The sequence below is a fragment of the Triticum urartu genome, chromosome 7 (genome assembly GCF_003073215.2).
Source record: "Triticum urartu cultivar G1812 chromosome 7, Tu2.1, whole genome shotgun sequence".
NCBI lineage: Eukaryota > Viridiplantae > Streptophyta > Magnoliopsida > Poales > Poaceae > Triticum > Triticum urartu.
In genome coordinates, this window is record NC_053028.1 from 563,396,224 (window position 1) to 563,424,191 (window position 27,968).

A 27,968-nucleotide genomic window follows, 5' to 3' on the forward strand; every position below is an offset into this window, starting at 1 on the left:
GTCAGGTGGAACCCATCAATTATTGGGTCTAGGACCAGTGCGGCTGAGCCACCATGACGGATACTGGTCGGATGATCCCGACGATCAAAGGTAATCGGGCATGACGACCATGGATTAAATTTTGGGGCGACTGGCTCTATCACGTAGACGTCCCTGAGCGCACGCTTGTGCTCCCTCTTGGGGATGTGGGTAGCGTATATCATGTTCACCGTTTTGACCTGAGGGGGAAACTTCTTCTGTCCCCCTGTGTTCGGTTGTTGGGGCTCTTCGTCATCGTCCTCGCTTTACGATCCCTTTTCCCTGTTCTCGGTGTTTAATATGCCGGCCTGTTAAAAAACCCAGCAATCTCTATTTGTATGATTGGGTGGTTTGTCTGGGATGCCATGAATCTGGCACGGACGATCAAGTATGCGGTCCAAGCTGGATGGGTCTGAATTGTTCTTTTGGAACGGCTTCTTCCGCTGACCGGACTTAGAGCCCCTGAATCCGGCATTGACTGTCGTGTCCTTGGTGTTATCACTGTTGTTTCAACGCTTGTATCTGTTGCGTCGAGACTTGTCTTTGCTACTTTTAGCTTCAGGGGTGCCGGCGTCGCTTGCATTGTTTTTGCTACGGGCCAACCAACTGTCCTCGCCCGCACAAAAGCGGGTCATGAGTGTCGTGAGGGCTACCATGGATTTTGGCTTTTCTTGGCCGAGGTGGCGAGCGAGCCATTCGTCGCGGATGTTGTGTTTGAAGGCTGCTAGGGCTTCGGCATCCGGACAATCGATGATTTGGTTCATTTTAGTTGAGAACCTAGTCCAGAATTTCCTGGCGGACTCTCTAGGCTGTTGAACTATATGTCTTAAGTCATCAGCATCCGAAGGTCGAACATATGTACCTTGGAAGTTATCGAGGAAGGCCTCTTCCAAGTCCTCCCAGCTGCCAATAGAATTTGCAGGCAGACTGTTGAGCCAGTGCCGAGCTGGCCCCTTGAGTTTTAAAGGGAGGTATTTGATGGCGTGGAGGTCATCGCCGCGGGCCATATGAATGTGGAGAATGAAGTCTTTGATCCACACCACGGGGTCCGTGGTTCCATCGTATGATTCTATATTCACGGGTTTGAACCCTTCTGGGAATTCGTGAACCAGGACCTCATCAGTGAAGCAATGAGGGTGTGCGGCGCCTCTATATCGGGCCGTACCGCGATGTAGCTCTGATGGAGTCCATATGCGGTTTTCAGCCCACGCATGACTAAGTTTGTCACGTCCGAATAGGTGGCCGTCATCGCGTGTCGAGGTCGTCCTCGCGGTCCGTAGATTGATCTGGTATGTCCTGCTTTATTGTTCAGGTTTTTCCTGAGGTCATATGTATGACCGTGGGCTAATTTACCTCTACCTGCGCGATGAGGCGGGGCTTGCTGGTGTTCGACATGAGTTGCCATTTTGTCTCGACCACGTGGTGGTCCGTCAGCCGCATTGTACGATGGAGGTATGTATTCCGGCGCCTCCTCGTCAAACTGAGGTAGCAATTTGCGCTTTGGGTAGCTTTTGGTTGGGCGCTTGAGGACATATTCTTTGGCTGCTAGGACATCGGTCCATTTATCATTAAGCAGATCTTGGTCAGCTTGAAGCTGCGGCTGCTTCTTTTTCAGGCTCCTTGCAGTGGCGATTAGCTGGCGCTTGAAGCGCTCCTGCTCAAGAGGTTCCTCAGGCACGATGAAATCGTTGGTGCCGAGGCTCACCTCATCCTCGGAGAGCGGAAGATAACTTCCGTCCTCTGAGTCTTCATGCGTGGCCTGCTTACCAGGGCTAGCCTGCCAATCTTCCCGTTCATCTTGTTCATTAGTTGTTTCAACGGGGTCTTCGTTGTCTTTGGCACCTTCTGGAGTGTTATCTTCTCCTGTGCCGGTGTTGCTATCTTTGCTGCGACGTGACTTAGAGCGGCGCCGCTGACGTCGGTGCTTGGATTGTATTTCGGAAGGTTTATCGTCAGTTGGATCTTCCTTGTCATCGTCGTTGTTCTCCTTTGGTGCATCCACCATGTATACATCATACGAGGAAGTGGCCGTCCAGCGTCCGGTGTACGGCGGGTTCTGGGCCTCTTCTTCTCCAGCATCATCGTCCATACCGTCGATGTCCTCAGAGTCGTAATCAAGTGTGTCGGTCAAATCCTCAACCGTGGCTATGAAGTGGGTAGCGGGTGGGAAGAGAAATTCTCCACCGTCAGCCCCTAGTTTGAACCGGATATAGTTCGGTTGTGAGTCCTCCGCCAAGGACAGGTTCTTTAACGAGTTTAGCACATCGCCCAAAGGCGAGTGCTAGAAGATGTCTGCGGCAATGAACTCGAAGATTGATAAGTGATCAAGTTCAGCGTCTGCGGCTCACGTGGTTTGGAACTTACGACCGGAGATGAGTCCGGAGTTCCGGTGACAAAGACGTCGTGAGAGGTTAAGTCTATGTGCGGCTCCAACGCCGTGGAATCTGTGGCCTCCGTGGTGGGGTTGATCCTCCCGTCCTCGGATGGCGCAGTCTGCTCCGGCTCTAAGGCCAGAGCGGTTACAGGAGCGATATCCTGGATGCGGTCTGATGACAGATTTAGGTCATGATCATCGGGTTGACCGGGAGCGGTCGCCGCGGTCTCAAATCCAGCGAAGATTAAATCTCCACGGATGTCCGCCACGTAGTTCAAACTCCCAAGTCTGACGTGATGGCTAGGGGCGTAGCTATCGATCTGCTCCAGGTGGCCAAACGAGTTGGCCCGCAGTGCGAAGCCGCCGAACACGAAGATCTGTCTGGGGAGGAAAGTTTCTCCTTGGACAACGTCACTATCAACGATTGAAGGGGCCATCGAACCTTTCGTCGATGGCACAGTGGAACTCTCAATGAAAGCACCAATGTCGGTGTCAAAACCGGCAGATCTCGGGTAGGGGTCCCGAACTGTGCGTCTAAGGTCGATGGTAACAGGAGACAGGGGACACGATGTTTTACCCAGGTTCAGGCCCTCTCTATGGAGGTAATACCCTACGTCCTGCTTGATTGATATTGATGAATACGAGTATTACAAGAGTTGATCTACCTTGAGATCTTAATGGCTAAACCCTAGAGGTCTAGCTGGTATGGCTGTGATAATGATTATCTGCCCCTCCGGACTAAGTCCTCGGTTTATATAGACACCGGGGAGATCTAGGGTTACACAAGGTCAGTTACAAAGAAAGGAATCTACATATTCGGTCGCCAAGCTTGCTTTCCATGCAAGGAGAGTCTCATCTGGACACGGGTGCAGCCTTCGGTCTTTGCATCTTCACAGCCCATCAGTCCGGCCCATGGCTAACAGGCCGGACGCCCGAGACCCCTTAGTCCAGGACTCCCTCACTTGCAATGGGAGAGGTGCTTAGTTTTGGGTTCAATCTTGCGGTGTCCTCACCCAGTGACAGAAGGGGTAGCGAGGCACGTATTGCATTGTTGCCATCGAGGATAAAAAGATGGGGTTTATATCACATTGCTTGAGTTTATCCCTCTACATCATGTCATCTTAATTAAAGTGTTGCTCTGTTCTTATGAAGATGTAGGCAGGAGTCGGTCGATGTGTGGAGTAATAGTAGTAGATGCAGAATCGTTTTGGTCTACTTGTCACTGATGTGATGCCTATATTCATGATCATTGCCTTAGATATCGTCATAACTATGCGCTTTTATATCAATTGCTCAACAGTAATTTGTTTACCCATCGTATGTTTTCTTTCAAGAGAGAAGCCTCTAGTGAAACCTATGGCCCCCAGGTCTATTTTCCATCATATATTTTCAGATCTAGAAACCAAAAAACTCAAAAATACCTTGCTGCAATTTATTTATATTTACTTTAGTTTGCTCTTTTATTTATCTTTTATACCTATCTCTTTTAGATCTTGCTCTTGTTCGTGACCGTGAAGGGATTGACAGCCATTTTTTCGCGTTGTGTGCAAGTGTTTGTTAGTTTGTGCATGTGCATATATTGGGGACTTGCCTGTGCCTCCTACTGGATTGATACCTTTGGTTCTAACTGAGGGAAATACTTATCTCTACTTTGCTACATCACCCTTTCCTCTTCAAGGGAAAAATCAACGCAAGCTCAAGAAGTAGCAACAGCTGGCTGAACAGGCGCCCACATGGCTGGCTATAGCCTGGCCGGCTGAATGGGCATCCGCACGACTGGCTGAAGCATGGCCGTCTAGGCTACCCTCCAAACAGTCGGGTGGCCATAGAGCCACTGTACGCGGGCGACGCACCATGAACGGTGCATGCATTTGGTCACATGGAGCCAACGAAATAGCTCGCAACGAGTCCCACGTGAGAGTCGGGCACTATGACCATGACCCAGCTCACGTGCACCCGGCTGTCCCGACCACACTAGCCCAACGTGAGGTGAGGGCGTCGACAGGAGGGCCCGACTACAACTTCCTACGTGGGGCAACACGTGACAAGACCCTCGCGGGTGTGCCCAATGCCGCCCAATGATGGTGGCCCTTGTCTTACTAGGCGGTTCACCCCATTCATGGACCTGCCAGTCAAGCCTGGTTCACCCCGCGCGCGTGGGACAACACACGTGGCCTCGCTGGCAGACGCCACCGAAGCTGCCGAATGACGGTGGCCCTGGGTGGGCACACAGTCCACCCTTCATGGACCCTTCGGCCGTTTCGCCTGAGTTCGAACCATCCAGGCAGATCGTACGACTCAAAGAGCCCCCGAGAAGCCCCTGCGGCAAGCCACCACTGGACGCATGGCCAGGAGGCTCTCTCTACCCGCAAGGTGCCCAGGTAGGTGGGTACTCCATCCATCATCCTTTCTATGAGCAATTTGTTTCTTATTTGTACTTGGATCCATGCCTTCTTCCGATGCAATGATTGATGTGATCTTGGGTCGTGTTGACCTCTAATTGGTCAAATATTTATGTAGTGGCATATGTTTGCCATAATGTTATCGCGTATTATCTCTTTTATTCATGAGTATTTGTATTTGTTGTGATGTCCACCTTGTTACCAACATATGATCCTATGTGCATGTTATGAAGTCAAATGGGGCTACCAATATGTGCTTCTATCCTTAGAGGAGATTGCAAAGTCTTCGATGGGGCTAAGACTACATATTGGGTGTTATAGTTATCTTCACAAACTGGATTGGAATACGTCGTAGTCCCGGATGATCTGCCACCATCAACAAATTTTTCGAGGGTACGCAATAGTGTACCATAACGTTATACAAGGTTAAATAAGTGTACAAGGCAACAAAGAGTAAGCTCACACCACACATGGTAAAGGCAGACTCAAACTCCACCCCACTCCTAAACACAACACGAACTACTCACAAAAGACTAGAAACTTCTCTATCGCCGGCTAACGTCCATAACCCGAGATCCTCGAAAATGCGAGATGTGATATCAGAGGCTATGAAAATGCCATGACTATTTCCAAACACCCGATCATTGTGTTGCTTACTTGCTTCCATAAATTCTAGTAGACAATTGCGATCAAGGAGTCGAATCCCTTCCTATGCAGCTTGCGCAGACGGTTCCGAGCATTGCACCACCAATCTCCAATGTAATCCTCGTCCGATGGCAATAGTGATATATCAGTCCATGCCAAGGTAAAGCACTGGAACCAAACCTGCCAAGTGTACACACATTGTAGGAGGATGTGATCCACAATGTCCTCTTCTTAGTCACATACGAAGCAAGGCGAGATTTGATCCTACAGTCTATAATGCAATCTCCTATTTGAGGTCCATAGTCAATATTGAAATGCCAACCACATGAAGATCTTGCAAGATAATGGGGCCCATCATTTCCATATGGCATTGGCATTGACACATGTGATACTCCTAGCCCACAACATTGCATAAGTGGAAGCCAAATTATACACTCCCATAGGGCAACATCTTTTCGCTCCTGATCAAGCTGAACCGTCACCATGATTTCCCCTAGTCTGGTTAGTTGGACAAGGCCATCCATTGAGAGCTCAGTGTCAGATGCCCAATGATGCAGATTCAGACCCTCCTTAACCGTGCGGCGGTTTATAGTTTGGGTCCTGACATGGACGATGAGAGCGGGCGCAATCTCATCATATGTTTCATTAGTAACCCATTTGTCCTTCTAGTGCTCACCGGATCCAATTTGCCAATGTACTAAGCTATTGAAAAAACCTTGAACCTGGGAATCCACAACTAAGGGCAACCCCTGCAAGGTCCTAGACCGATCAGTTCGCTGAAGCCGTAACAATGAAGACGAAGAGCAAGCCTGTGCTTCCTGAGATCGATAACTAGAAGTGAAAGTGATTAGGATAATTTTTGACTGAAGCTATCAAATAAAAAATGGAATGTGGGAACACATTTTTACTATCTATCAGATTCAACAACTGGTACTAGATATCTTTGTTGGATACGAGATAGTATACCATACATACATTATCCAACGGATATCGGATTATCCTTATAGTGGTCCGGTTATCCGACCTAGAAACTTTGGTAAGTATCGGTTTTTCATCAACTCGACTGTGTTGCCCACACATCCCAACCCAAAATTGGCCCACAACCAACCTAACCTAGACATGTGCGTGCGCAACCCCCTCCCCTCCCCAGCCGCACAGACACATGCCTGCATTTACCGGTAAATTCCGTTTGTCGCTCTGTTCAACACTTTGATGGGCAAACACATACAAATGAGCGCACTATGGTCAGCCCACATTGGCGATCGTTGTATCATCAATTTTCCTTTCTCCATTGTGTCCTAAGCGTTTCAGGTGGGTTTCTTCGTAGTTTTTCATTTTTTTTCCTTTTGGTTTTTTCTCGGTTTTCTTTTTCTTCTGAATTTTATTTCTTTCATTCTTCCTTTTCTATTTTTTCTATTCTAAAATTAATATTGTTTACGAACACATAGAAAAAAATAAATACTTGAAAATTTTGAAATGCATGATCAATTTTTAAAACTAGATGAACATTTTTTATACTATATAACAATTTTTAAAAGTTGCAGGAACATTTTTAAAAACTACAAGATTTTTTAATATTTATTTTTACATGTGTCAGTATATTTACACGAAGCTATCAAATATTTATTTTTAAGAAAAGGGGAACACTTTATCTAATGACATGTTTTTTTAAATGTAAGAACACTGATTTTCATTTTAGTTATGTATTTTTTCCTTTTTTTAGTGTTTAAACAAAATATGAAAGAAAACTGACAAAATTTAACAATTACAGGTACACTGATTTGGATCTAAAATCTAAGAGAATATATAGTAACTCATATGACTAAGAATTACAATGAAATCTCTTGGAAACACCTTCTTCGTAGTATCAATCTCTCCTATAAAAGTTATTTCAAAGACTTTGGTAAAGAGCCTGTAAATGGACTGGAGCAACGATATTGTCACTCTTTCACTTACGCGAACATTACTAATAACGATATTTAAAAACGCCTTGAGTCGTCCATCCAAAAAGATGGGAAGCCTTGAAGATGAACACACTTGGACTAGCGATGATCCACTAGAAGTGTGGGTCGTTGAATCACAATATATTTGTCATGTTGTCGATGAAAGATTTCAACTTCATAAAGAATCGAACCAGCAAAAAAAGTTTGACACACTAATATAAACTCATCAGATCTGAAGCGAATTTGGAAGGACAGAAAACTTCTTAATCTCATGGAACCGCCAAAGAACAAGAGTAGATTTATCCTCGTATTTACGATGATCACTAGAACGCAGAACTCTTGAAGGTACGAGCTGCAGCCCTGAACGAAACCGTCGCGTCTCGTAAAAACAGGTGGAGGCAGGCAGCGCACGCCAAACTGGGCTGGCCCATGAGGCGTACCTGAGCGTTTCGCCGCGAATTGGACGCGGTGAGCGTCGAGGAGCTCTCACCTCAAGTCATATACTCGCCCTAAAAAAAGAGCCATACTCACCGACCAGAGATCGCCGGTCATCTCCCCACTTCGCCGGCCACCACCCCCGCTCGATCCCTTTCCCAGCCAACGCATCCACTGCTCCTCCAGCCGGGCATAGCGGAGGCGGCCGCTCGCGCGCGACGGCGGATGCCGGCCACCTCCCCTAACCCTTAACCTCGCCAGTCCCCACTTCGCCGGCCACCGTCCCCCGCACGAGCTCGGCGGTGCACGCCCGCCTCCTCTCCGCTTCTCTGCGGACGTCGCTCGCCGTCTCTGTTGCCTGCCGATCTCACTTCACCATCGACAACAGGCCCGCGGTTAGTGCGCTCTGTTTATACATTTTCTGCTAGATTTAATCTATCTACATGCTTCGTTCTCTGATGTGCCATGCCGTTTCTGTTAACTGAGTTCGAATTCCATGTTTTTTTTTGCCTCATTCTTTGTACCACTAATGCCTATTCAAGTCAGCAACGCATGTAGAAGCACACATCAACCACAATTTAATGAGTTCATAAGTAGATCCATATTGCCAGGAGTACCTTGAGGAACAGGTATGATAAAAAAAAGTAAAAAATATCCATACCTTGAGTCCATATTATCCATCCCATAGATTGAACCTGTGTCTATACTGAACTTGTTTGCCATTGATTGAACTTGTGTGCATTTTGCACAGTAAGTTCCATACCAAAGGTTCCGCAAGATCTCACTCACAAGTCACAAATCACTGCTGAGGGATCATCCTTGTTTATCCAAGGAAATAAGATGTTATTACTGTTCTTTTTAATATTAGTTTCCTGTTTTCTCTGTCTTGCAATCAGAGTCGGGCTTATACAGCAGAAATGTTTTGGACTTGAGTCGTTGAATGGTCTTTGTGAACACAGATCAATATACGCTGTAGGATAGATGACACAGTTTGTTTTAACCCGAGATGCATGCCTAAGGTTATTGCAAGTGGTAGCTACTGTGAGAATACTGCTATTTCCTGACTAGAGTTAAATTTGTGCATTGCTGTTATACGCTTGGTAGGAAGAAATGATATCTAATATGTTGTGCTAGGTTTTTATTTGTATTCCAGCATATAAGGTTTGCATGTAGATATGATGTTAATTTCTCTCCTTTCATCCCCTTATGTCATTTGCCTTTCATCCCTCTGCTGAACATTTATACATCACCGCCTAAGCAAACAGTCATCTTTCCAATACACTTAACTAAGAACACATGCCGTTATATCTTTCATCTTCCGAGAGCACTTGACAATGGTTCATATAGCATTGTCTTTACCAAATCCACGGTTTCCTGAACATGAGAACTTTCTTAAACACCATGCCTATCAAAGTATTCCAATCTAAAAGGTCCACACAAAGTTTTATGGAACTGGAGGTCGAACTCAACATATAAATGCAAGTTATAATCATGTTCTTTTACCAGTCGCATCGATATACTTGATGCATTATATGATGTCTAATGCTTCCATACAACAATATATTGTTTAAGTGGAAACCATGATACTTCGTCCACTCGTTAAAGAACTCTATCCAGCTTTGACCAAAGATACCATCACGAGTTTCTGGATTACATGTATGAAAAGGAAATGACATCCGTATATTTGAGATATAAATACTTGAAATCGTACCTTCATTTTTTTCCTACTACTTATGGTAGAAGTATTGCAGAAAATTTAGCGATTGAAGCTGCATATTCTTGACTTTGAATTGTAATAAGCACTATTATTTTATTTTCTACCGATTGTGTACCAGAGATTTGGGACTAAAATCATAAGCGAAAGGACTGAATTGAATGTTGAAAGTTGTTACGAGAATCCCAAATCTCCACTCTGCTAAATCTGCAAATCCGTGATCTGCTGGGGTTTCCAGGTCGAGTGAAAAACGTTCGGCAGCCAAACTCTGGCTCCGATCAGTAGTCTGGGCTGACAAGTGACAACCCATTTAGCACTGATGCCAGCCCGTTCGCATGGAGAAGCTGGCCAAGGTCAGCGTAGTCGATTCGGGATGAACTTGGGAACAGAGGAGAGGCCGGCCGGCACCGATGGCGAGGACCACCCCGTCATTGTGATGCTCGGCTGGGGAAACGGAGGTGTCCGGGAGGTTTAGGGCGAAGCGCTGGATCGATTTTGTGGGTTTACAGGAAGGCACACGTGGTAGGTGGGGGTTGGTGACAACGGGTGGATCCGAGGGTCACCTGCCGGAGCGGGAGGACGGTAGTGGTGCTGGGCTGTTCTGGCGTGAGTGTCGCTCTTCCTTGCACGCGTTGGCGAACTAGGGGCGGTTCAGCCGTGGGTGAGAACTTGGCTTCGGGGCACGTCAGGAGCAGGATGGCTGGAGGTCGGAAGAGAAGCTCGTGGCGGCGAGCTCGGAGCTTAGGCGGCGGGTTCGATCATCCGCCCATTCTCTCACGTCGGCAGCTGTTCTTCTTCGTTTCCCAGAAGACGAAGGGCACCGGCAAGGAAACCGACAAGAGTTGTACGGGCATATTTTGTGCCGCTTTGAGAAAGAAGGGAGAGAACAGGCGCCGAACCGGTACGCTGTTACTTGGCGGTGGCAGCACTTCGTAATCTTTTCAACTCCACTGAAAACGATTCCCTGGATCCAGGAAAATGTCGCTCCGCATTTTTACTGTGGCACTGTTGAAACAGTTCCTGGATCCGGGAAAACATTTGGTCGGGCTCCACCGAGTAGGCTGAGCACGGAGCTGGAGAACTTCCGAACAGGCCCTTATGGTTTATAATACAAGTATTATGCCATTGTTTCTATTTGTTCTACTTCTACATATTTAGATGGTCTCCTATCTGGATGACTTCAATTTTATGAACCATGTCAGTATCTGCAAAGCCTTACACAACCAATACAAACTGTAGCTCCACCAGATCCAAATGCTCCTCTTTGGAACATGCTCGAGAATATTGCATTAACACCTGAAGATAGGATGGCAGTAGGGATGCACCTTTGCAAGCCAGAGTTTCAAGTTCATTGTAGCTTCCTTATAAGCATGGGTGAGGATTACATCTCATGTTGGGTGTTGAATCATTTATCCGGTGATTATCCTGCTGATGGCCGTACTGATGATCCTATTGATGACCATACCGATGATCCTACTCATGGTCGTACTGATGATCCTGCTAATCTTTAAGTTATTGTTGATTACAAAAGATAAGTACACGAGTTTCCTTTTGGTGGACTTCTGGTTATGTGATTGATGCACTATTGTGTTCAAACAATCTAGTACTGATCTGGTAGGAAATGTGACTTTTGGACATGTTAGTGGTTAACAATCTAAGTACTGATCTGTTCAATATCTTCAAGGTATGATGTAAACTGAGACCTGAAATGTAATGATAATTGGATCTGGTTATGTTTGGTCTTCTCTGATTATTAATTCACTCCTGTAATACGTGACCAACAAGTGGTGAGTGTAACCCAGGGAAAAAATGAACCAAACACTGCGTGGAGCTTCTATCCACACAGGCATATCTTCAGGACATCACCAAACACGGCCTAGGATTCTTTGTGTGCCTGCCTGGGCAATTTGTTAAGCACACTCAGGTTACTCTCAGGCAGGGAATATTCTCAGGCATGTTGCTCAGTGTAGGAATCAAACAGACCCTGTTTCTTTCCTTGAATGGCATTTCTCTGTTTTTTTCATGCTTTGGTGATGATTTCTTATCGTGGTTTCATATTAGTCATTTCTCAGCTGTTCTGTCTTATCTTGTATAACCTTGGTCATTTTTTGTACTTGTACTCACTGTATGTGTTTCCAATGCTGATACTGCAGCATGGCGGCCAGACGCAACATTCCTTATTCTGTTCTTCCTACGGAGGACAGGGATGAGGACAATATTGACCGTCGGTTCACATACACCCCAAAATCCTTGAGGAGGATCCCATGGAAGTCGATTGCCCTAGCATTATTCCTCCTCTTCCTGGGAAGCTCTCTTCTGTTCCTTTCGTATTTTATATTCACAGGTCACATGGAGGGTGATAGCACTCAGGTGTATGGTCTATTGTTCCTGGGTATCCTTGCCTTTCTTCCTGGTATGTCAATTATACAATTATATCACTTCAATTTCCGTATTGTGGTTGATATGCCACTGTTTCATCTTCCAGAGTGAATATTATCTTATTCAAATTATTCGATAAATATTCCTATAAAAACAATGGCCACTCTCATATGCTTCCTGTAAAAACTTCCTACGTAAACAATGGCCACTTGCACCACTGGAGTAATTAAGCATGGTGCAGTTTTTTTCTCTTCTCATTACATATGTACATACTTCCTACAAAAATAGGACCCCACTAGCTGGCGACCGTTCGCCAGCTAGGGGTGGCATTTGCGAATTGCCGGGGTGGCAGTTTTAGTGTTTTTTGGGATGGCATTTGTTTAATTTTAGTGCAGTTTTCACCCAAAAACTGCCACCATCAGATCTTGATCGAGTGGCGTGTGAGGCGGTTCGTTGGGGGTGTTCCTGGCAACCATTCGCCAGGTAACATTACCATAAAAATAATGTGTCCACTTGCATTACTGGAGTATGCAAGGCAATGTTTACTGTTGATATATAACCGTAACTGGTATAGGCTCTTCCATTTTAGACGAAACAGGCCCGTTTTTGCATCTCAATTATTATGCTGAAAACAGAACTTTTCCCGTTCTTCTGCATCTCTACTGTTACGCTTGAAACAAATTATCTCGCTCTTTAGGGCTGTTCTACTTTCCAAACAAGCATATAACTCTTACATGTACATATTTACATTGCTTATGCAGGATTTTATGAGACCCGAGTTGCATACTATTCATGGAGAGGAGCACCAGGGTACACCTTTGCGTCCATTCCAGATTATTAGCCTTTGATTTTAACTCATCGACTGGGCAGTAAAGATATTGAACAGCAAGAACAAAAATATGAAACTTGGTCTCAAATGGAATGAGCACGTGTTGTTATGTTAGTACTACAAATAGTTGACATGTAGGCGAAGCCACCTTCTGTTGACTATTGCTCTCTTGTGCTTTGCTTGCTTGTTCATTGCTACGTAGATTGGTGTTTTGGAGTTACTTAGATATGATTTTAGTATGTTATAATCTAGAAATATATTCTTAGGGCTTTGTTCTGTTTTGCTTGCTGAAGATAACTAGTATGTATATTACCCCATACTTTATCTGTGGTTTCTGTCAAGTGCATTATCGTTTTTGTACTTTCTTTTAATTGCTGACATTGCAAAGGGACGCTGTGGGTTGGCTTCAGTTTAACTGGCGGCGTCACGATGTAATCTTCGGACAATCTAACGTGTCCCAGCTACTCCTTCAGTGCTACGACTCTTGTCAAGGAAAAATTCCCCGCAGAGAGAGGATGTGCATGCAGTGATATGGCCACACCCCAAGGAAGAGCAATGAGAATTTGAGCAGCTGGCTGGCCGCACGTTCCATCTCGTCAAGTTGTACACTGTTGCACCGTCTGCTAACCACCGGACCATCAGCTTCGACAGGGACACGCACACATGGTTAAACTAAATTATCAGTACTGATGCGATCACTTTCAAGTACCTACTTACTACATTCCTCGAAACAAACAAACAACAAAAAATCAACTCTAAAGGTTTCTTTCTCAAGCTGCTGCATTGCCGATTGGCCACATGGTGAACCGGGAATCAAACCAGCAATTGACGATCTGCTGATAATGTGGCTCGCTCTCTGCCGTGGTCGTCGCTGATGGCTCAGCATGGCGAGAATGGTCGAGAAGATGGACTTCTCCAGGAAAAACGATCTGCAAATTGCAACCGTGTCAACACCCCCTTGGAAAAAACACCATAGCATCCAAGAAAAATGACGCCTCTTTCGCCGAAAAGAAAAGAAAATGATGCCTGGAAGACAAGTGCATAATCAGCTCCAGCCACGGGCTAGTGTTCACCGTGGAGTACGTATTGTATGTTTAGCCTTATTGCTCTATTCTATCCCCACATGGGTGATTTTGTGCAACATGGATCGTCCAATGTCACTATCATCAAATCACACACACACAAAAAGAATGGTCCCGGATCTGATCTTCCTGACCTTCGATAATAAGTGCGCCAAGCGCTGCTGTCCTTGATCGACAGATCGCTTCACGGTTCAGTTTTTAAAATTGGTGACGCCGGCGGAATAGCCGCCACCATCCACCCACCAAAGTAGAAGTAAAGGACACCGTGCGTGGCACGTCGTCGCAGGCAGAATCCAATCCACCATCAAACAAAAAGAAGGGCTGCCTGCACGAGGCAGGCGCGCGAGAAGCCACCCTGCAGCGTTAACTACTCGCCCGACACCACTCGGCGGCAGGCAGAGGCAAGCCACTCTCTCACTCATCACAGCCCGGGCGGTTGACTACTACCCACTGAGCAGAGCAGCCTTCGGGGCGCGATCCAGGAAGCCAGGAACGGCAAAGCAGCCCCCGCGGCGGCGGCTCGATCGCGACGACAAGAAATGGCCACCGCCCTCCGCCCTCCCCGGCTCCCAGGTGCGTCCGCCCGTGCATGAACCCCTGATCTCGCCCGAAAGTCAAAACGATTTCGATCCGTAGGTTTGATTCGGTTTATGCGGGCTTGGATTCCAAGGATTTTCTCTCTCACCATGTTATTAGATTCTAGTTGTGCTGTTATTCACTTACGTATTATTCTTGTCCAGTCCCAACCCCCAGCCAATACAACAGCTCCTCAATCCTCAAAGTTTTCCTTTTCCCTTTGGAGTTTCAGATAATACTAGATGTCTAGCCATGCAGTTTCAGATAATAGATGAACTGAGAGAGAGAGAGCATAGGTGATGACAGTAAAAAGAAAAAGGAAAATCTATTTTCTGCAATGTGTGCAAGGTGGTTATTGCCGGCCGGCGATCTTTGTTCAGTAAAAGAACGTGAGGCCATTCCCAACACGGGTCGATATCAAGAAGGGCTATCTCTATCTATCTGTGGAGCTGGATATACAGATCACAAAATCAATTTTGGTTAGGCGTCAAGTCAGCATCGCGCTGGTCCAAGTTGGATGAATACAGAGCAGAACAGTGTAGATGGGGGAAGCACGCTTGTGTCGTTGGCACCTACCAATAATCATTTCATTCCATGAGACTATCAATAGTTTCTAGATCAACAACATTTTCAATGCTTATTATTCAGCCTGAAATCATTAGGCACATCTAATCTGTGTTAATTAGTAATTATATACTATCTAATTGTTTCAGTTAGATTTTTCACCGTTGTGGTTTCTGAATTCTGGCGTTGCGAACACCACCTGCATTGCAGCAGTCCCGGAGCAGGCTTCCTCGCTTCATCGCCTACCAAAGCACAGAGTCGCTGTCACCGGGCGTAGGAGCTTCGCCGCCAGGGCCGGCTCGTATCCAGGCAACGTGGGCGTCCCGAAGCAATGGTACAACCTCATCGCCGACCTGCCGGTGAAGCCGCCGCCGATGCTGCACCCGGGGACGCACCAGCCGCTCAACCCCAGCGACCTGGCCCCTCTCTTCCCCGACGAGCTGATCCGGCAGGAGCTCACGGAGGAGCGCTTCATCGACATACCCGACGAGGTCCGGGATGTCTACGAGCTCTGGCGCCCCACGCCGCTGATCAGGTAAAGAAAGATGCTGTTGCTGTCGTGATTCAAGGGAGCGTGGAGTAAACAAGGTGTTGATATGGCAGGGCCAAGAGGCTGGAGAAGCTGCTCGGCACGCCGGCGAAGATCTACTACAAGTACGAAGGCACTAGCCCGGCGGGGTCGCACAAGGGCAACACCGCCGTGCCGCAGGCGTGGTACAACGCCGCGGCGGGGGTCAAGAACGTGGTCACCGAGACCGGCGCCGGCCAGTGGGGCAGCGCGCTCTCCTTCGCCAGCACCCTCTTCGGCCTCAACTGCGAGGTGTGGCAGGTGCGCGCGTCCTACGACCAGAAGCCGTACCGGAGGCTGATGATGGAGACGTGGGGCGCCAAGGTGCACCCGTCGCCGTCCGACGTGACGGAGGCCGGCAGGAGGCTCCTGGCGGCGGACCCGAGCAGCCCGGGGAGCCTCGGGATGGCCATCTCCGAGGCGGTGGAGGTCGCGGCCACCAACGCCGACACCAAGTACTGCCTCGGCAGCGTGCTCAACCACGTCCTGCTGCACCAGACCGTCATCGGCGAGGAGTGCCTGGAGCAGCTGGCGGCCATCGGCGACACCCCGGACGTCGTCATCGGCTGCACCGGCGGCGGCTCCAACTTCGGCGGGCTCGCCTTCCCCTTCATGCGCGAGAAGCTGGCCGGCAGGATGAACCCGCAGTTCAGGGCCGTGGAGCCCGCCGCGTGCCCCACGCTCACCAAGGGCGTCTACGCCTACGACTACGGCGACACGGCCGGGCTGACGCCGCTGATGAAGATGCACACCCTCGGCCACGACTTCGTCCCCGATCCCATCCATGCAGGTGTTCATCACTGCAACTCCTTATCTGTCTCCATTAATTGGCTTCCTGCTCTGTTTACTGACGCAAAGCCATTTGTGCAGGTGGGCTTCGCTACCATGGAATGGCGCCTCTTATCTCCCATGTGTATGAGCTCGGGTTCATGGAGGCCATGTCCATACAGCAAACTGAGTGCTTCGAAGGTACATGTCCATACATTTTGCAGTCGATTTCTCGTCTCTTGACCGTGTATTTGAACTCACTCAGACATTCCTTGCCTTCGTTGATGAATTATCTGCAGCTGCATTACAATTTGCACGGACGGAGGGCATCATCCCGGCGCCGGAGCCGACGCACGCGATCGCGGCGGCGATCAGGGAAGCGCTGGAGTGCAAGAGGACCGGGGAGGAGAAGGTCATCCTCATCGCCATGTGCGGCCACGGCCACTTCGACCTCGCCGCCTACGACCGGTACCTGAGAGGCGACATGATTGATCTCTCACACTCCTCTGAGAAGCTCAAGGAGTCTCTGGGTGCCATTCCCAAAGTTTGATGTTAGAGGTTCAGAGATTGATAGAAGAACAGTGTGGGAAGTTGGGATACAATAAGATGAACAATGTGACGTTTTCTTGGTGCATGGCACAAATAAATTTGATCAATAACAGATGTTACCTTTTGGCTTCTGCTCCCTCAATTCTTGATACATTCCATCCTAGTTTTAAAATTTTGTTTGAATTTTTTTTTCTAACTTTTCACCATTGCCCCCACAATATAACTCCCCATTTGGCTATTACATTGTCTGACTGTCATTTCTTAGGGCTCATTGGGTACAACAGTTTTTTCTAAAAAAAATCATAGGATGAGAATACTATAACATTTTTTTCTTTAAGAAATTAACCTATAAATTCCTGTAGGAAACATCAATTTCCTCTAAATTTTGTAGGAGTCGAAACCTAAGATCAAACCACATATTAAATTAACTTTGAGATGTCTGAGGCAAGATATTTATGTAAATTTCTTAGAACAACTACACGACAACTTTGTAAAATCCCCGTGTTTCTTTAGAAATACAATACAAATAATACAAATACAAACACTCACAAACAAGTACATATACTCACCCTATAAACGCACACGCACACACATCGTATCCCCGTGAGCACTGAGTCGATGGGTTTTGATATCGATAAAGTCACCACAGATGCCTCACTACCAACGGGAACATTGCCTCCATTAAAAGAATATTTTGCTTTTAGGAGACACCATAGCGTCTAACCTGAGATTGGTCCCTGGTGCTGGGTACCACTACCCTCTTACCCATCCTATAGCTATCAATAAGCTGGTCACTTCCTCTAGCTTTCTATTCCTTTGTTCGTGGGATGGTAATATTGTAGTAATAGGAAAATCATAAGAAATGAGGTTTTATGTATCTTAATTTCTATAGAGAAAAAGATGTCATTTGACACACATGATAGAATTTTGTTGTTGAGTCTAGGCTAATGTTTTTTTCCTTTGAAATGCGAAGGATTGGTTCCTATCCTACATAGGAATAGGAATCCATCCCTACAAACCAAAGGATCCAAAGAAAATTTTAATTTTTCTTTAAAAATCCTATCCTATAGAATTGGTGCAAAAATTTCTACAACCAAGGAGGCAGGCCTAATAGGGCAATTGGGCTGGCATGGGGAAATATCTAGTGATACTAGTGCACCCGAGTTAAATTGTCATATTTATAGTTGTTGATTTTAAAAAAATCATATAATAATAGTAGTAGTAGTAGTAGTAGTAGTAGTAGTAGTAGTATAAGAATTCATCTAAAATCCACATTCGAACATAGTATTAGAAAAAGGACGCCGCTAACTGCCACACATGTGGACGTTAAGAAATCTGCTCACACGTTCTGTGTGGTGCCTAAGAGGACCAGCCCACACGTCTGTGTGTGGGCAAAACAACTAGCGCCCACACGCCTCTTTTTTCTCCTCCCGGTCCCTTTTACACGCGTGCATGTGGGCGAAATAGATAACGCCCACACGCCTGGTACGTCAGGCCTCGTACCTCGTGGTCCCGCACGCCCCACGTGACACTTTACCGCGCGCCCCGCAGTTGCCATTGGTCGGACCCTCGTCCATGTTCGTTTAAGTGCAGTTGCCATGTCGCTGAACTACGGTTGCCATGTCGGACAACTACAGTTGCCATGTTTGCTCAACTGCAGTTACCATCTCAGGTCAAAGTTCCAGATTGCCATTTTTTGGATAACTACAGCTGTTGCCATGCGTGGTCTGATCTACTGCAGTTGCCATGATTTCAAAACTTTAGGAGTTGCCACCTACTAACACTAGGCAGTTGCCATGTAGCGCTACAAAAAAAGGCATGGCAAAAAACATGTTTGGGTAAAAGAGAGAGTTGCCATGTGCTCACAAGCACGCTAGGGCAGTTGCCATTTAAAAAGAAAGAGTTGCCATCTGCTTATGTGCACGCTAGGGCAGTTTGCCATGTACCATGCCAAACATATGGCAATGACATGTTTGGATAAAAAAAAAGAGTTGCCATCTGCTTGCAATCACACTAGGGCAGTTGCCATGTACACTGCAAAACGCATGGCAACTGGCAACTTGGTTGTGGGAGAGGAGGCAGGCGTGTAGGCGAGATGGCAAACGCCCACACACCAGCCCTTGTGCGTGACTGAAAACTGGTGTGTGGGCGAACTGCTAAACGCCCACACACCGGCCCCTCCGTGTGGTAAAATGGATGTGTGGGCGACCTCTCTTACACACCACACACGCGAGTCGTCCTACGTAGCATAGAAAATCAGTTAATTCGTGCCAAGATTCGTGTAGAAGTTATTGGACGGTGATGGAGGCGTGTGGGTGAGTTGGCTAACGCCCACACGTGTGGGCGTTAACATTTTCGTAGAAAAAATAATTACAAATTTCATTTACGATAAAGAAAATGGACCAGATCGGTGACCCAATTTGTATTATCTATAATTCGCATCGTGATTTGTCTTTTTTCAGGTATTTATTTTAAATTCTGAATCTGATTTTAAATTTATACAAGCGGCGCTTTTTAAAATTAATATTTTGAGCGCTTTTTGAAAATTATGTCGTTTTTTAAGGAGAAAAATAAACCAATTACCTAGGACGCCCCAGGAAGAGAACTCTCTCATCCCAGCCCAACAACCCCAGGGACATGTTAAAAAAGGGACAGGCCTCTTCTAGAAAAAAAAAAGGACAGGCCAAGCGGAGAATCGAGGGTTTCGGCTTCCTTGTCATCTCGCCGTCTCCGACGCCGGCGACCCGGGAGCGAGACCTCCAACCCCCGCCCTCTCGCCGGCGGCGTATTTCCCCGTTCCGTAGACCAGGTGAGGGCGCAGAACTTCGCTCTTCTACGGTCTTGTTCGGACGGAGTGACGCTGACGTCGTTGTGGGCCGGTGAGTAGGTATGAAGAGGGCCGCGCCGTCGGAGGAGCCGGTGGAGCTCTCTTCGGGCGACGACCTGAGCTCGGATTCCGACGATGAGGCCGGGAACGGGAAAGGCGAGAACTCCTTCCGGCTGCCCATGTCCTCCAAATCTACAGCTCCAGCAAAAGGTGAGAGCTATTTCGGTCGCTTTTTGTTACAAAAATAATCGATTTGCGCGCTCATTAGAGTTGATATAACGTCTCCGACTCCTTGTTTATGCTAAATTTTGGTGTGATTTTAGCTTGTATCTGCCCAATGGCTCTAAGATGAATTAAACGACTCTAAAATTTATAGCTTTTATTTGCTTGTATTGGTGCGCACAAGGCACAATTTAGTCTATGCACAGCGTTTGTTCTTAGGGGTTCGCTATTTTGCCTTCTTGGAGAAGCAACAATGTTGGGGTTAATAATTCACCAAAAAGTCCAAGAGAATTGATTTCCTGCCTAGGATTAGATATTGGGGTAATAATTCTGCACGCACCTAACAAACTGGCTTAGATGTTAAATTGTTATGACTATCTTTCTTAAGTAGTTGTGTATTGAACCCCCACTTTAGCAACATATTGTATAGGTCCATATTTGAACATGTTATATATTTATTTCATGTGATTGAGTGAAATTTTAATACTGTGCCATATATAAATGTTTTTTGTTGTCATGTAATCATGAGCTATCGCAAGTGTTGTGGAGTTATTGCCTGTTTATCATGTATATTTATCTTATTAGTATTTTGTATACTTGAGATTTGGTATCCAGATACCGCTTATCTTGTTTGTTACCATTACTAACAGAGGAATAGCTTAGGTTGTGTCGGAAATAATAGTTTTTGTTACACACTAGGGCATACGCTAACTGATTCTGATCAGCCTGGACTGGTAACCACTGTAGCATGTTTTACTGGGTGAGGCCAATGTCTGATTTTTGTTTATTCTTATGCGAGGAGAGTGATATCTAATTAACATGCTAATTTTCGCAATGTGTTTTGGGTTCATTCAGCGATAAATTTGTGCAAATGGCAACATGCTTATAATAATTATGTATACAAGATTCTTAATTTCGTAATGTTCACCTGGGCAAGAAATCTCAGTGTTTCTTAAACCTGTTTGCTTCAAGTTGTATACTTAGTTGGGGCCCAGCCTTGACCTTCAGTGCTGCACCTTCTCTATATACCAATGGAGTAAACCAGAAACTAATGTCAGCAAAAAGGTTTCAAGTCATGTTTCTGTCCTCAAACACTGCTTGAGATCCTGGGCTAGAGTTTGCACTCAACCAGCCATGGACAGTAGAGATCTGCATTGGATTAGCTCCTGTGGTTTTAAGATTATATGTTTTCTGCATAGAGTATTAGAGTTGCATATTTGTACTCTTACTATTATGAGATAATACTGCAGGTGCATTGATCAGGAGGGCTGAAATGTATCAAGAGTACATGAAGCACATCCCAATTCCTGATCACTGCAGCTCCTTGATCCCATCCACATCATGGCTGGGACTTGGAAGATCGGTGAAGCAGTTGTACGAGCAGCCCTTGCATTACCTCACCAACATCCTCTTGAGACAGTGGGATCAACAGAGGGTTGGGAGCGATAATGAGCACCAGCCTCTGGATGCTATCATTCACCCTATGAAAGCTCAGGCCCTCATTTGGGCCACTGAAGAAGTCCATAGGCTGACCACCTCTAGTGACCACTTAGAGAAGCTCTGGGCCAAAGACCCCATGTATCATGCTAACATAGATCCAGTGTTCCCTTCCCTAAAGTTGCATTAGCAAACATCGCAAGTTGGACCGTCTTATCCTGTCTATTTTGTTTCTGCCTGCTGTAATCTGGCACATTTTGGTTGTTAGCGAAGTAATATGAACCATATGTCACTGATGTTAAAAGTATGATATGTGATGGTCAGGGTCTCTTTTAACGCTGCTTTTAGCTCTCTGAACAGCATCTATGTTGAAGAAGAAGAAACCTGGTGGTGTGGATTTCAGTGCTTTGAGCCGGCACGGGTATCGTGGCGGACCATCTATACTGACAGTTGCTCCTCCAAAGGTTGAACGTAACTGGACTTGGTCCACTGGGAAAGATCGCAACGAGAAGGAAGTTCTAACCGAGTCTTTTGAAGAGCGGGAACGCACAAGGGCTGCAGTAACTGAAGGAGAGAAGCTTATCGGTGTGATGAACCCCCAACCAAGGCAGACCGAGAAAGAGAAGGATGCTGCTTCATTCTCACAGAAGGAGAAGCGGAAGAGAGACCGCGGGCAGGCCAGCAGGGGGAAGAACTACGTTGAGGAGGAGAAGCGGCTCCTGAGGGGGAGTGGTGTCTACTCTGGCTTCGATACTTGACAGTGTCCAGAACATATGTTATTTGTCCGTGTTAGCTTCGGTCGTCACTGTTGGTGTGTCTGCTGTTTAGTTTTGTCGCGAAGTTCACTCCGGGCTATGCTTATTCTGTATCACCTATCTGTCTTTGGGCTGGTTTAAACTTTGACACGCCTGCTATTTTGCCAGAGCAGTGCTCCCTTTTCTGTGTGCTCCCGTATCCATCTTCGGCTATGATAGATCCTGCGAACCAGCTTTGCGGCAATGTATCATAGCCATTCTTACTGGTGAGAATCTGTGTGTTACGGTGAAGTGTTTTTTCTCTTTCTCTTTTCTGTCTCGGAAGGCTGACTAAATGGGTTTACCGACTAAACTGGTCAACTCAATGAACTCGTCCACAAAAGGCACAGCATTCTTATGTTCTTGCTAATGAAATTACAGGGAGAGATATCAAATGGTATTGGATCAGAATCATGCGTTCTTGATTTTCGCAGAGACATGCATCAAATGGTATTTGGATCAGAATAAGGGAGGCGATTTGTGACCCCATCTCTCATGCTTTTTCTTTGGACTTTCAAATTTAAATCTATTATATCTCTTGAACCAAAAGTGTAATTTATGTTTAGTTTGCATATTCGGGTTCCTTGTGACAAGGTCTTTGAAATAAGATCACTTCCAAATACGTTATAACAAGCTTTTAAAACTTCACAAAGTTTGACCCGTTAAAACTTGGTAGGAATGAACTAATTAATTCAATAACTTTCAGAAACTAAAACTTAAAACTGTACAGGGAATTGCAAGGAATCAAATGGAATCAAATGAGTTTGCGGATTGTGGGGCAATGCTCCCGGCGGGCGGTGCCGAGCAGGTGCGTGCCCCCGCACCTGTAAGCCCTTGGGAATTTCTTATCAGAATGAGGTGTCGTTGTGCCTCACATGGGAACAATCTGCGGATCTATATGGAGCTTTGGTCGATCAATCTCTTCTACCTTCGCAAGATCTATTCTAATCTCCTGCTGCTATTTTCTAGGACTCAATTCTATTTGCTTGGTTTGCTCGAATATCTCAAGAAACGTTTCACTACGACAGCAAAAGATAAAGAAATATTTTTTGCAGGGATATATAAGTGTCATCCTGAGCTCTCACTTGAGAAGAGAAAAAAAATGCTCTTGTGGCTCCTAGCCACACGCTATTTGCGGGCATATATAAGTGGAGGGTGCATCCCAACACAAGTCAGTCTTATACACTTTTTGCCCAGTTATCATGCGTAGATTGCCTTTCCTGGGAAAAAAAAATCTCAGCATAAGAGAAGTGGACCGTGCTTCTGCTTACGGACCACATCATTCGGTTCGTCTCAGCCTCCCTTTGCTATGGCAATTTCAGGCGGATTTATGGGCTGATCACGGATAATCTGTGAGGGATGGTGGCAAAGGCTCGTGTATCGATATCATCAACTAAAAACTTCAAGGTAAAAACACAAGCTGTAATTCTCCAGCTACCGAGCAGGATTTCCGTCATGAATGTAGAATAACTTTACCATCTACACGTAAGATGCATAGGCTTCGACAAAGCTCTGCAGTGGATACATAACAACATGCGTACATAGAGTGTATAATAACTACTGTGAATTTGTACTTGTTTGTAAAGGGATAAAAATAGTAAACAAAATATGATTCATAAAACTTAGGTGAAGGATGTCTTGTAAGTGCACAGGGCTGGTTGTAGCTGCTTTCGAAGTAAGAATATTGATCCTACAAAGAGCTGAGAAAATGGTCACTTGCCTCTATAGAGATTGATCGCAAAGTGCCTGCAAGTTCTCTAAGGGCATCTCCAACGGCGTACTCCAAAGTGTCCCTAAACATATGGACCACGATGTTCGGACATTTTTTGTCATCCAACGCCGTGCACAAACATCCGCGGACACGTCCGGGTGTCCGAATTCCTACAAACCGGCCACAAATTGGTAGGAGGTTTGCGGGAGTCCGGACATGCGCCATGTAGGCTTCCGACGCCCCCGCCCACCCAACCCTTTCCCCAAAACCCCCCCCCCCCCACTCCGTCCTCCCCCTTGCTCTGTATCCGCACCTTTCGAGTTCGACGTTGCCACTCTACCACTTCGGCCGCCGCCCAGGCCTTGCCGGACATCTGCCACCGTGAGGGCTTGCCGGATGTCCGCCTCGGACTACCCCACCATATGCGTTGGATCCGTCCGCAACCAGGTATACTCCCCCCTGCCGGCGTCGTCCATGGCGGACACCACGTCTGACAAGTATTCGGCCAAATGCTAATGAGATTTTCTTTGATGTTATCGATGTTTACTTTGAACCAAGCACAATGGGTGTACTCGATAATGAAGGATGGGTTGTTGTGCGATGCATGGTTGCGAGAAGTGCGGACTTTGTATGCCTAAAGCAAGAGGGCACAATATTTTGGCAAAATGTGCATTCTTGGTTTCATGAGCAAAAACACTTCGCGCCCGGCAACTTGCACGTGATCTATGAATGCAATGTGAAATCGCTAGCCCACCGACGATAGACCATCTCAAACTCTGTCATAAAGTATTGTAGTGCGACTACACGGGGAAAGAGGGTGGCCACCGGGATAACAAATCATGGAGATCGTAAGTTTTTCTTCTTGTTGCCCCACATATTGGTCAATTTATTGATTCACTCAATGTTCCAACTTGATGATCACGTGCTTGTATAGCCTGCACGCGCTGCCATATTGTATCAAATAACGGAGGGTGGACCATTCATGTTGATGCATTGTTGGATGAAGCTCAAGGGGTACAGACTGTGTATGAACAGTACTTTGCTCTAGGATTATTTCGGACGTAATATTTATATTTGAACTATTGTTGTACTAGAATATTTGCATGCTATTTATTGATGGATTATGTTATTTATATAATTATTTTGAGTGCTCGCAACATACGAAAAAAATAGAGGTGAACATTTGGTGCATAGGATTGGATCTCCGGCTTCCGTATAGGGGTCTGCGGACGCGTCCGCGAACGATTTAGTGTGTCCATTTGAGGTACACCATTGGTATGCCCTTAGATATCAAGCAGAAGTGATGCGATGGTTGAGAGGTTAAAAGTGTGTTTGAGAGCAATAACAAAAATAGAGGTGAACATATGAATACACAATAGGTTTTGGTATTACAACAAGATGGATGGGAGAGTCGACGACGATGGGATTGATAGTGATGGAGAGGATCAAGCTTGATGTCGTGTCCACCGTGATCGAAGCAGTGGTGAGAAGGACGCCCTTCCGCTGATTCTCCATCCGGATCCCTTCCGGATGTGAGGTTACCGGACTGTTTCGTACGATAGAGTCTATATGTTTGTCGTAACTGAGATTCGATTGCAGGGGTGGAAATAGTTAACCAGGAGAAGGCGATAACAAGTGGTACAACTGTTGGTACGAGTAGGTGCACACATACCACCCACCATCTTCTCTTCTGGAAGGCCAAATGCAACATGTTTTTTCTCACGTGTTTGTCTTTTTGTATGGAAGGTTTTATGAGGTCCAATAAATATATTTTTGACTAAAAATGGGTGTTTTTGAATGAACAATCCAAATCTACTGATTCTAGGAATCCTGGTGAAATCATATGAAAACAGGTGAGCGATCATGGTAAAATACAGAAAATCTTACATCTACGATGCAAAAAGACTAAGTAAAGCATGATGCAAGATGCATTCATTAGTGAACACAATAGTGTAAGTCATTAATTAGAGGAGTACCTAAACCTTTAATTTGGATTATATAAAGAAACTTATTCATGTGCTAGTATATTATGAGAGAATATTAGGCATGCTTCTAATATATGACGTATTCTTTTTGTGTGGAAAGGATTCAGATCTATTATAAAAGTTCACTCGAAGCACAAAACAACTCAAACATAATAAAAATTGCATCAAGGTCTTTGAACCACCAAACAACCACTGCCACCGCTAGTGTGCCGCTGTCACCACTCCCATACTGCAGTAGGCCTGACCTTGTCGATGACAACTGAAAAATCTTCGTGCACGTGCCTCTAAGGACCAACATCCCAGAACCATTGTTGTCTCCATTGAACCTTTGAATCAATCTGAAGAACCCGACACCAAATCTTATCGTCACGTGCACACGACGAGATGCCCTAACCTTGTCGCCTCGAGGAGCTGGCAGGAATCTACGTGGGAGCACCGTCTGGTCCGTCCCGACATACGAACTTGAGAGGGTCAGAGCTCGAAAGACTTACTAGAAGAAGAAGCGCCGCCATCTTTCCGAGTGCCGCCAACTAAAACCCTAACCTACCTACTAACTGGAACTGAGACACCGGAATTCCCGTCACTGCTACTAGCCACTGGAGTGGTGGGTAGAGGGGTGGCAAATCCACGGGCTCGCCTGCGTAGATCGAGGGAAGGAAAGCTTTGCCCAACTGGCCTTGCGACAGGAGAAATAAAAACAAAAGGGGGATACATTTTCAAGCGTAAGATGTCTAATATATAACATCTAACATGGAAGATATATAGGGGTACATGTGTGCAATATCTCATCCATAGCTTTACTCCCAATACATCTTAAAAAACTTGCAATAGTTAATCCTAGTACAACTTAAAAATCTTGCAAGTAACACAACCGTATAAACAATTCATGTCTAGTTACATTGTTGCACGGTATGCATGCTAGGTAGAGAAAGCACCATTAACATAGAATGGCTTGGCGAACCAACCTGTGGTTGGATGGTTAGGAGGACAGTGGTATCCCAGCCCACGAGAGTTCAAGTCCTAGACTTGACATTGTTGCTCGTATTTTTCTGGATTTATTTCAGGCCTTCCGGCAATGTGCGTTCAGTGAAATGAGATGTTTCTGTTGACTATGAAGGCATCTGTGGCTACTTCGTCAATCTTAAGATCATGTGCTGGCTGAGTCTTTCGGAGGTGTTCATAGAGGTAGGGTAGATGTGCGTGCATTCATAGGGATGAGTGTATGCCTGTGTATGTGAACAACTTCGATTGTACCGTTAAAAATATAGAATGGCGTGCTTTAGAGAAAAAACAACCGAGATGTGTACTCGGTGTTACTAAGTGCCAGTTCTTTTGTTGGCTTATAGAAAAAGCTGGAATAAGCTGCCCCTATCCAGCTTATTCTAGATGCCCAACTAAGTTTAATTTTTTAGAAGCCATCTAATTAAGGCTTGACTAGTAGGCTCTAAAAATATTTTTGGTTGGCCTTATAGAATAAGGTGGGTAGGGGCAGCTTATTCTAGAAGCCCAAAAAGCCACAAAAAACCTGGCCATAATATGAAAACAGAGCGACACCTCCTTGGTGCAAGGTCAGAAACAATTTGAGTATGTATTCCATACAATTTATGTGTATAATTTACAAAGTCTGTATTTGATAGACTCGTCAACACAGATCCAGCTTTTACTATCTAGTTAGGGCATCTTCAACGATGACCTCTAAAATAGATACACCATTTGTCCACAGACTCATCCGGACCAGTTTGCAGGTACGGATATGGAAGCCAGTCATCCAACCGCATACCTTGAACGTCTTCCCAGGTCTGGTCATTCTTCATTTCAAATGCATAGCAATATAAGAAAAATAAAGTGTGGTCTGTATACCGTGTGTTCGCAATCAAAAAGAGGCGGATGTTCATAGTTATTACATGCACCTAATCACATAAAATCCAGTCTGGTAGTCCATGCAAAAAATATGCATTTTTGCCCTTCCAGACCGGTTGTCCGAGCCTCCTCTCTCACTATGGCACCGCCTCCTCCTCACCATCCTCTTACTTCTCGGCTGCCAAGCGCTTCAATATCCTAACACGGACAATGCGCATGATCATTGCCGCATCAGGATCCTACTGGTCCACCCTTATGGTCAACATCTTGGTATCCTCCTAAGAGG

At 45.9% G+C, this 27,968-nt stretch overlaps 3 protein-coding genes across 5 annotated transcripts; all 3 read left to right on the forward strand.

Moving 5' to 3' along the window:
- Positions 1–7,813: 7,813 nt before the first annotated feature.
- Positions 7,814–13,099, forward strand: LOC125525704 (transmembrane protein 230-like). The gene is made up of 3 exons (XM_048690708.1): positions 7,814–8,212; positions 11,685–11,944; positions 12,672–13,099. Exons 2-3 carry the CDS (start codon positions 11,686–11,688, stop codon positions 12,749–12,751), a joined length of 339 nt encoding a protein of 112 aa, XP_048546665.1. The 5' UTR covers positions 7,814–8,212; position 11,685; the 3' UTR covers positions 12,752–13,099.
- A 948-nt stretch (positions 13,100–14,047) lies between these two features.
- LOC125525703 (tryptophan synthase beta chain 2) lies at positions 14,048–16,977 on the forward strand. Of its 2 annotated transcripts, none has more exons than XM_048690706.1 (5): positions 14,048–14,394; positions 15,172–15,496; positions 15,565–16,319; positions 16,400–16,498; positions 16,597–16,977. In XM_048690706.1, the coding sequence occupies exons 1-5, from the start codon at positions 14,361–14,363 to the stop codon at positions 16,845–16,847; spliced, it is 1,464 nt and encodes a 487-aa protein (XP_048546663.1). In that variant the 5' UTR covers positions 14,048–14,360; the 3' UTR covers positions 16,848–16,977. The 2 variants fall into 2 exon arrangements, with proteins under 2 accessions (XP_048546663.1, XP_048546664.1); XM_048690707.1 differs by having other exon boundaries at positions 15,175–15,496.
- A 2,484-nt stretch (positions 16,978–19,461) lies between these two features.
- Positions 19,462–22,266, forward strand: LOC125520647 (protein RDM1). Of its 2 annotated transcripts, none has more exons than XM_048685609.1 (3): positions 19,462–19,655; positions 19,734–19,883; positions 21,693–22,266. In XM_048685609.1, the coding sequence occupies exons 1-3, from the start codon at positions 19,484–19,486 to the stop codon at positions 22,088–22,090; spliced, it is 720 nt and encodes a 239-aa protein (XP_048541566.1). In that variant the 5' UTR covers positions 19,462–19,483; the 3' UTR covers positions 22,091–22,266. The 2 variants fall into 2 exon arrangements, with proteins under 2 accessions (XP_048541566.1, XP_048541567.1); XM_048685610.1 differs by lacking the exon at positions 21,693–22,266 and adding an exon at positions 21,146–21,668.
- Positions 22,267–27,968: the final 5,702 nt, after the last annotated feature.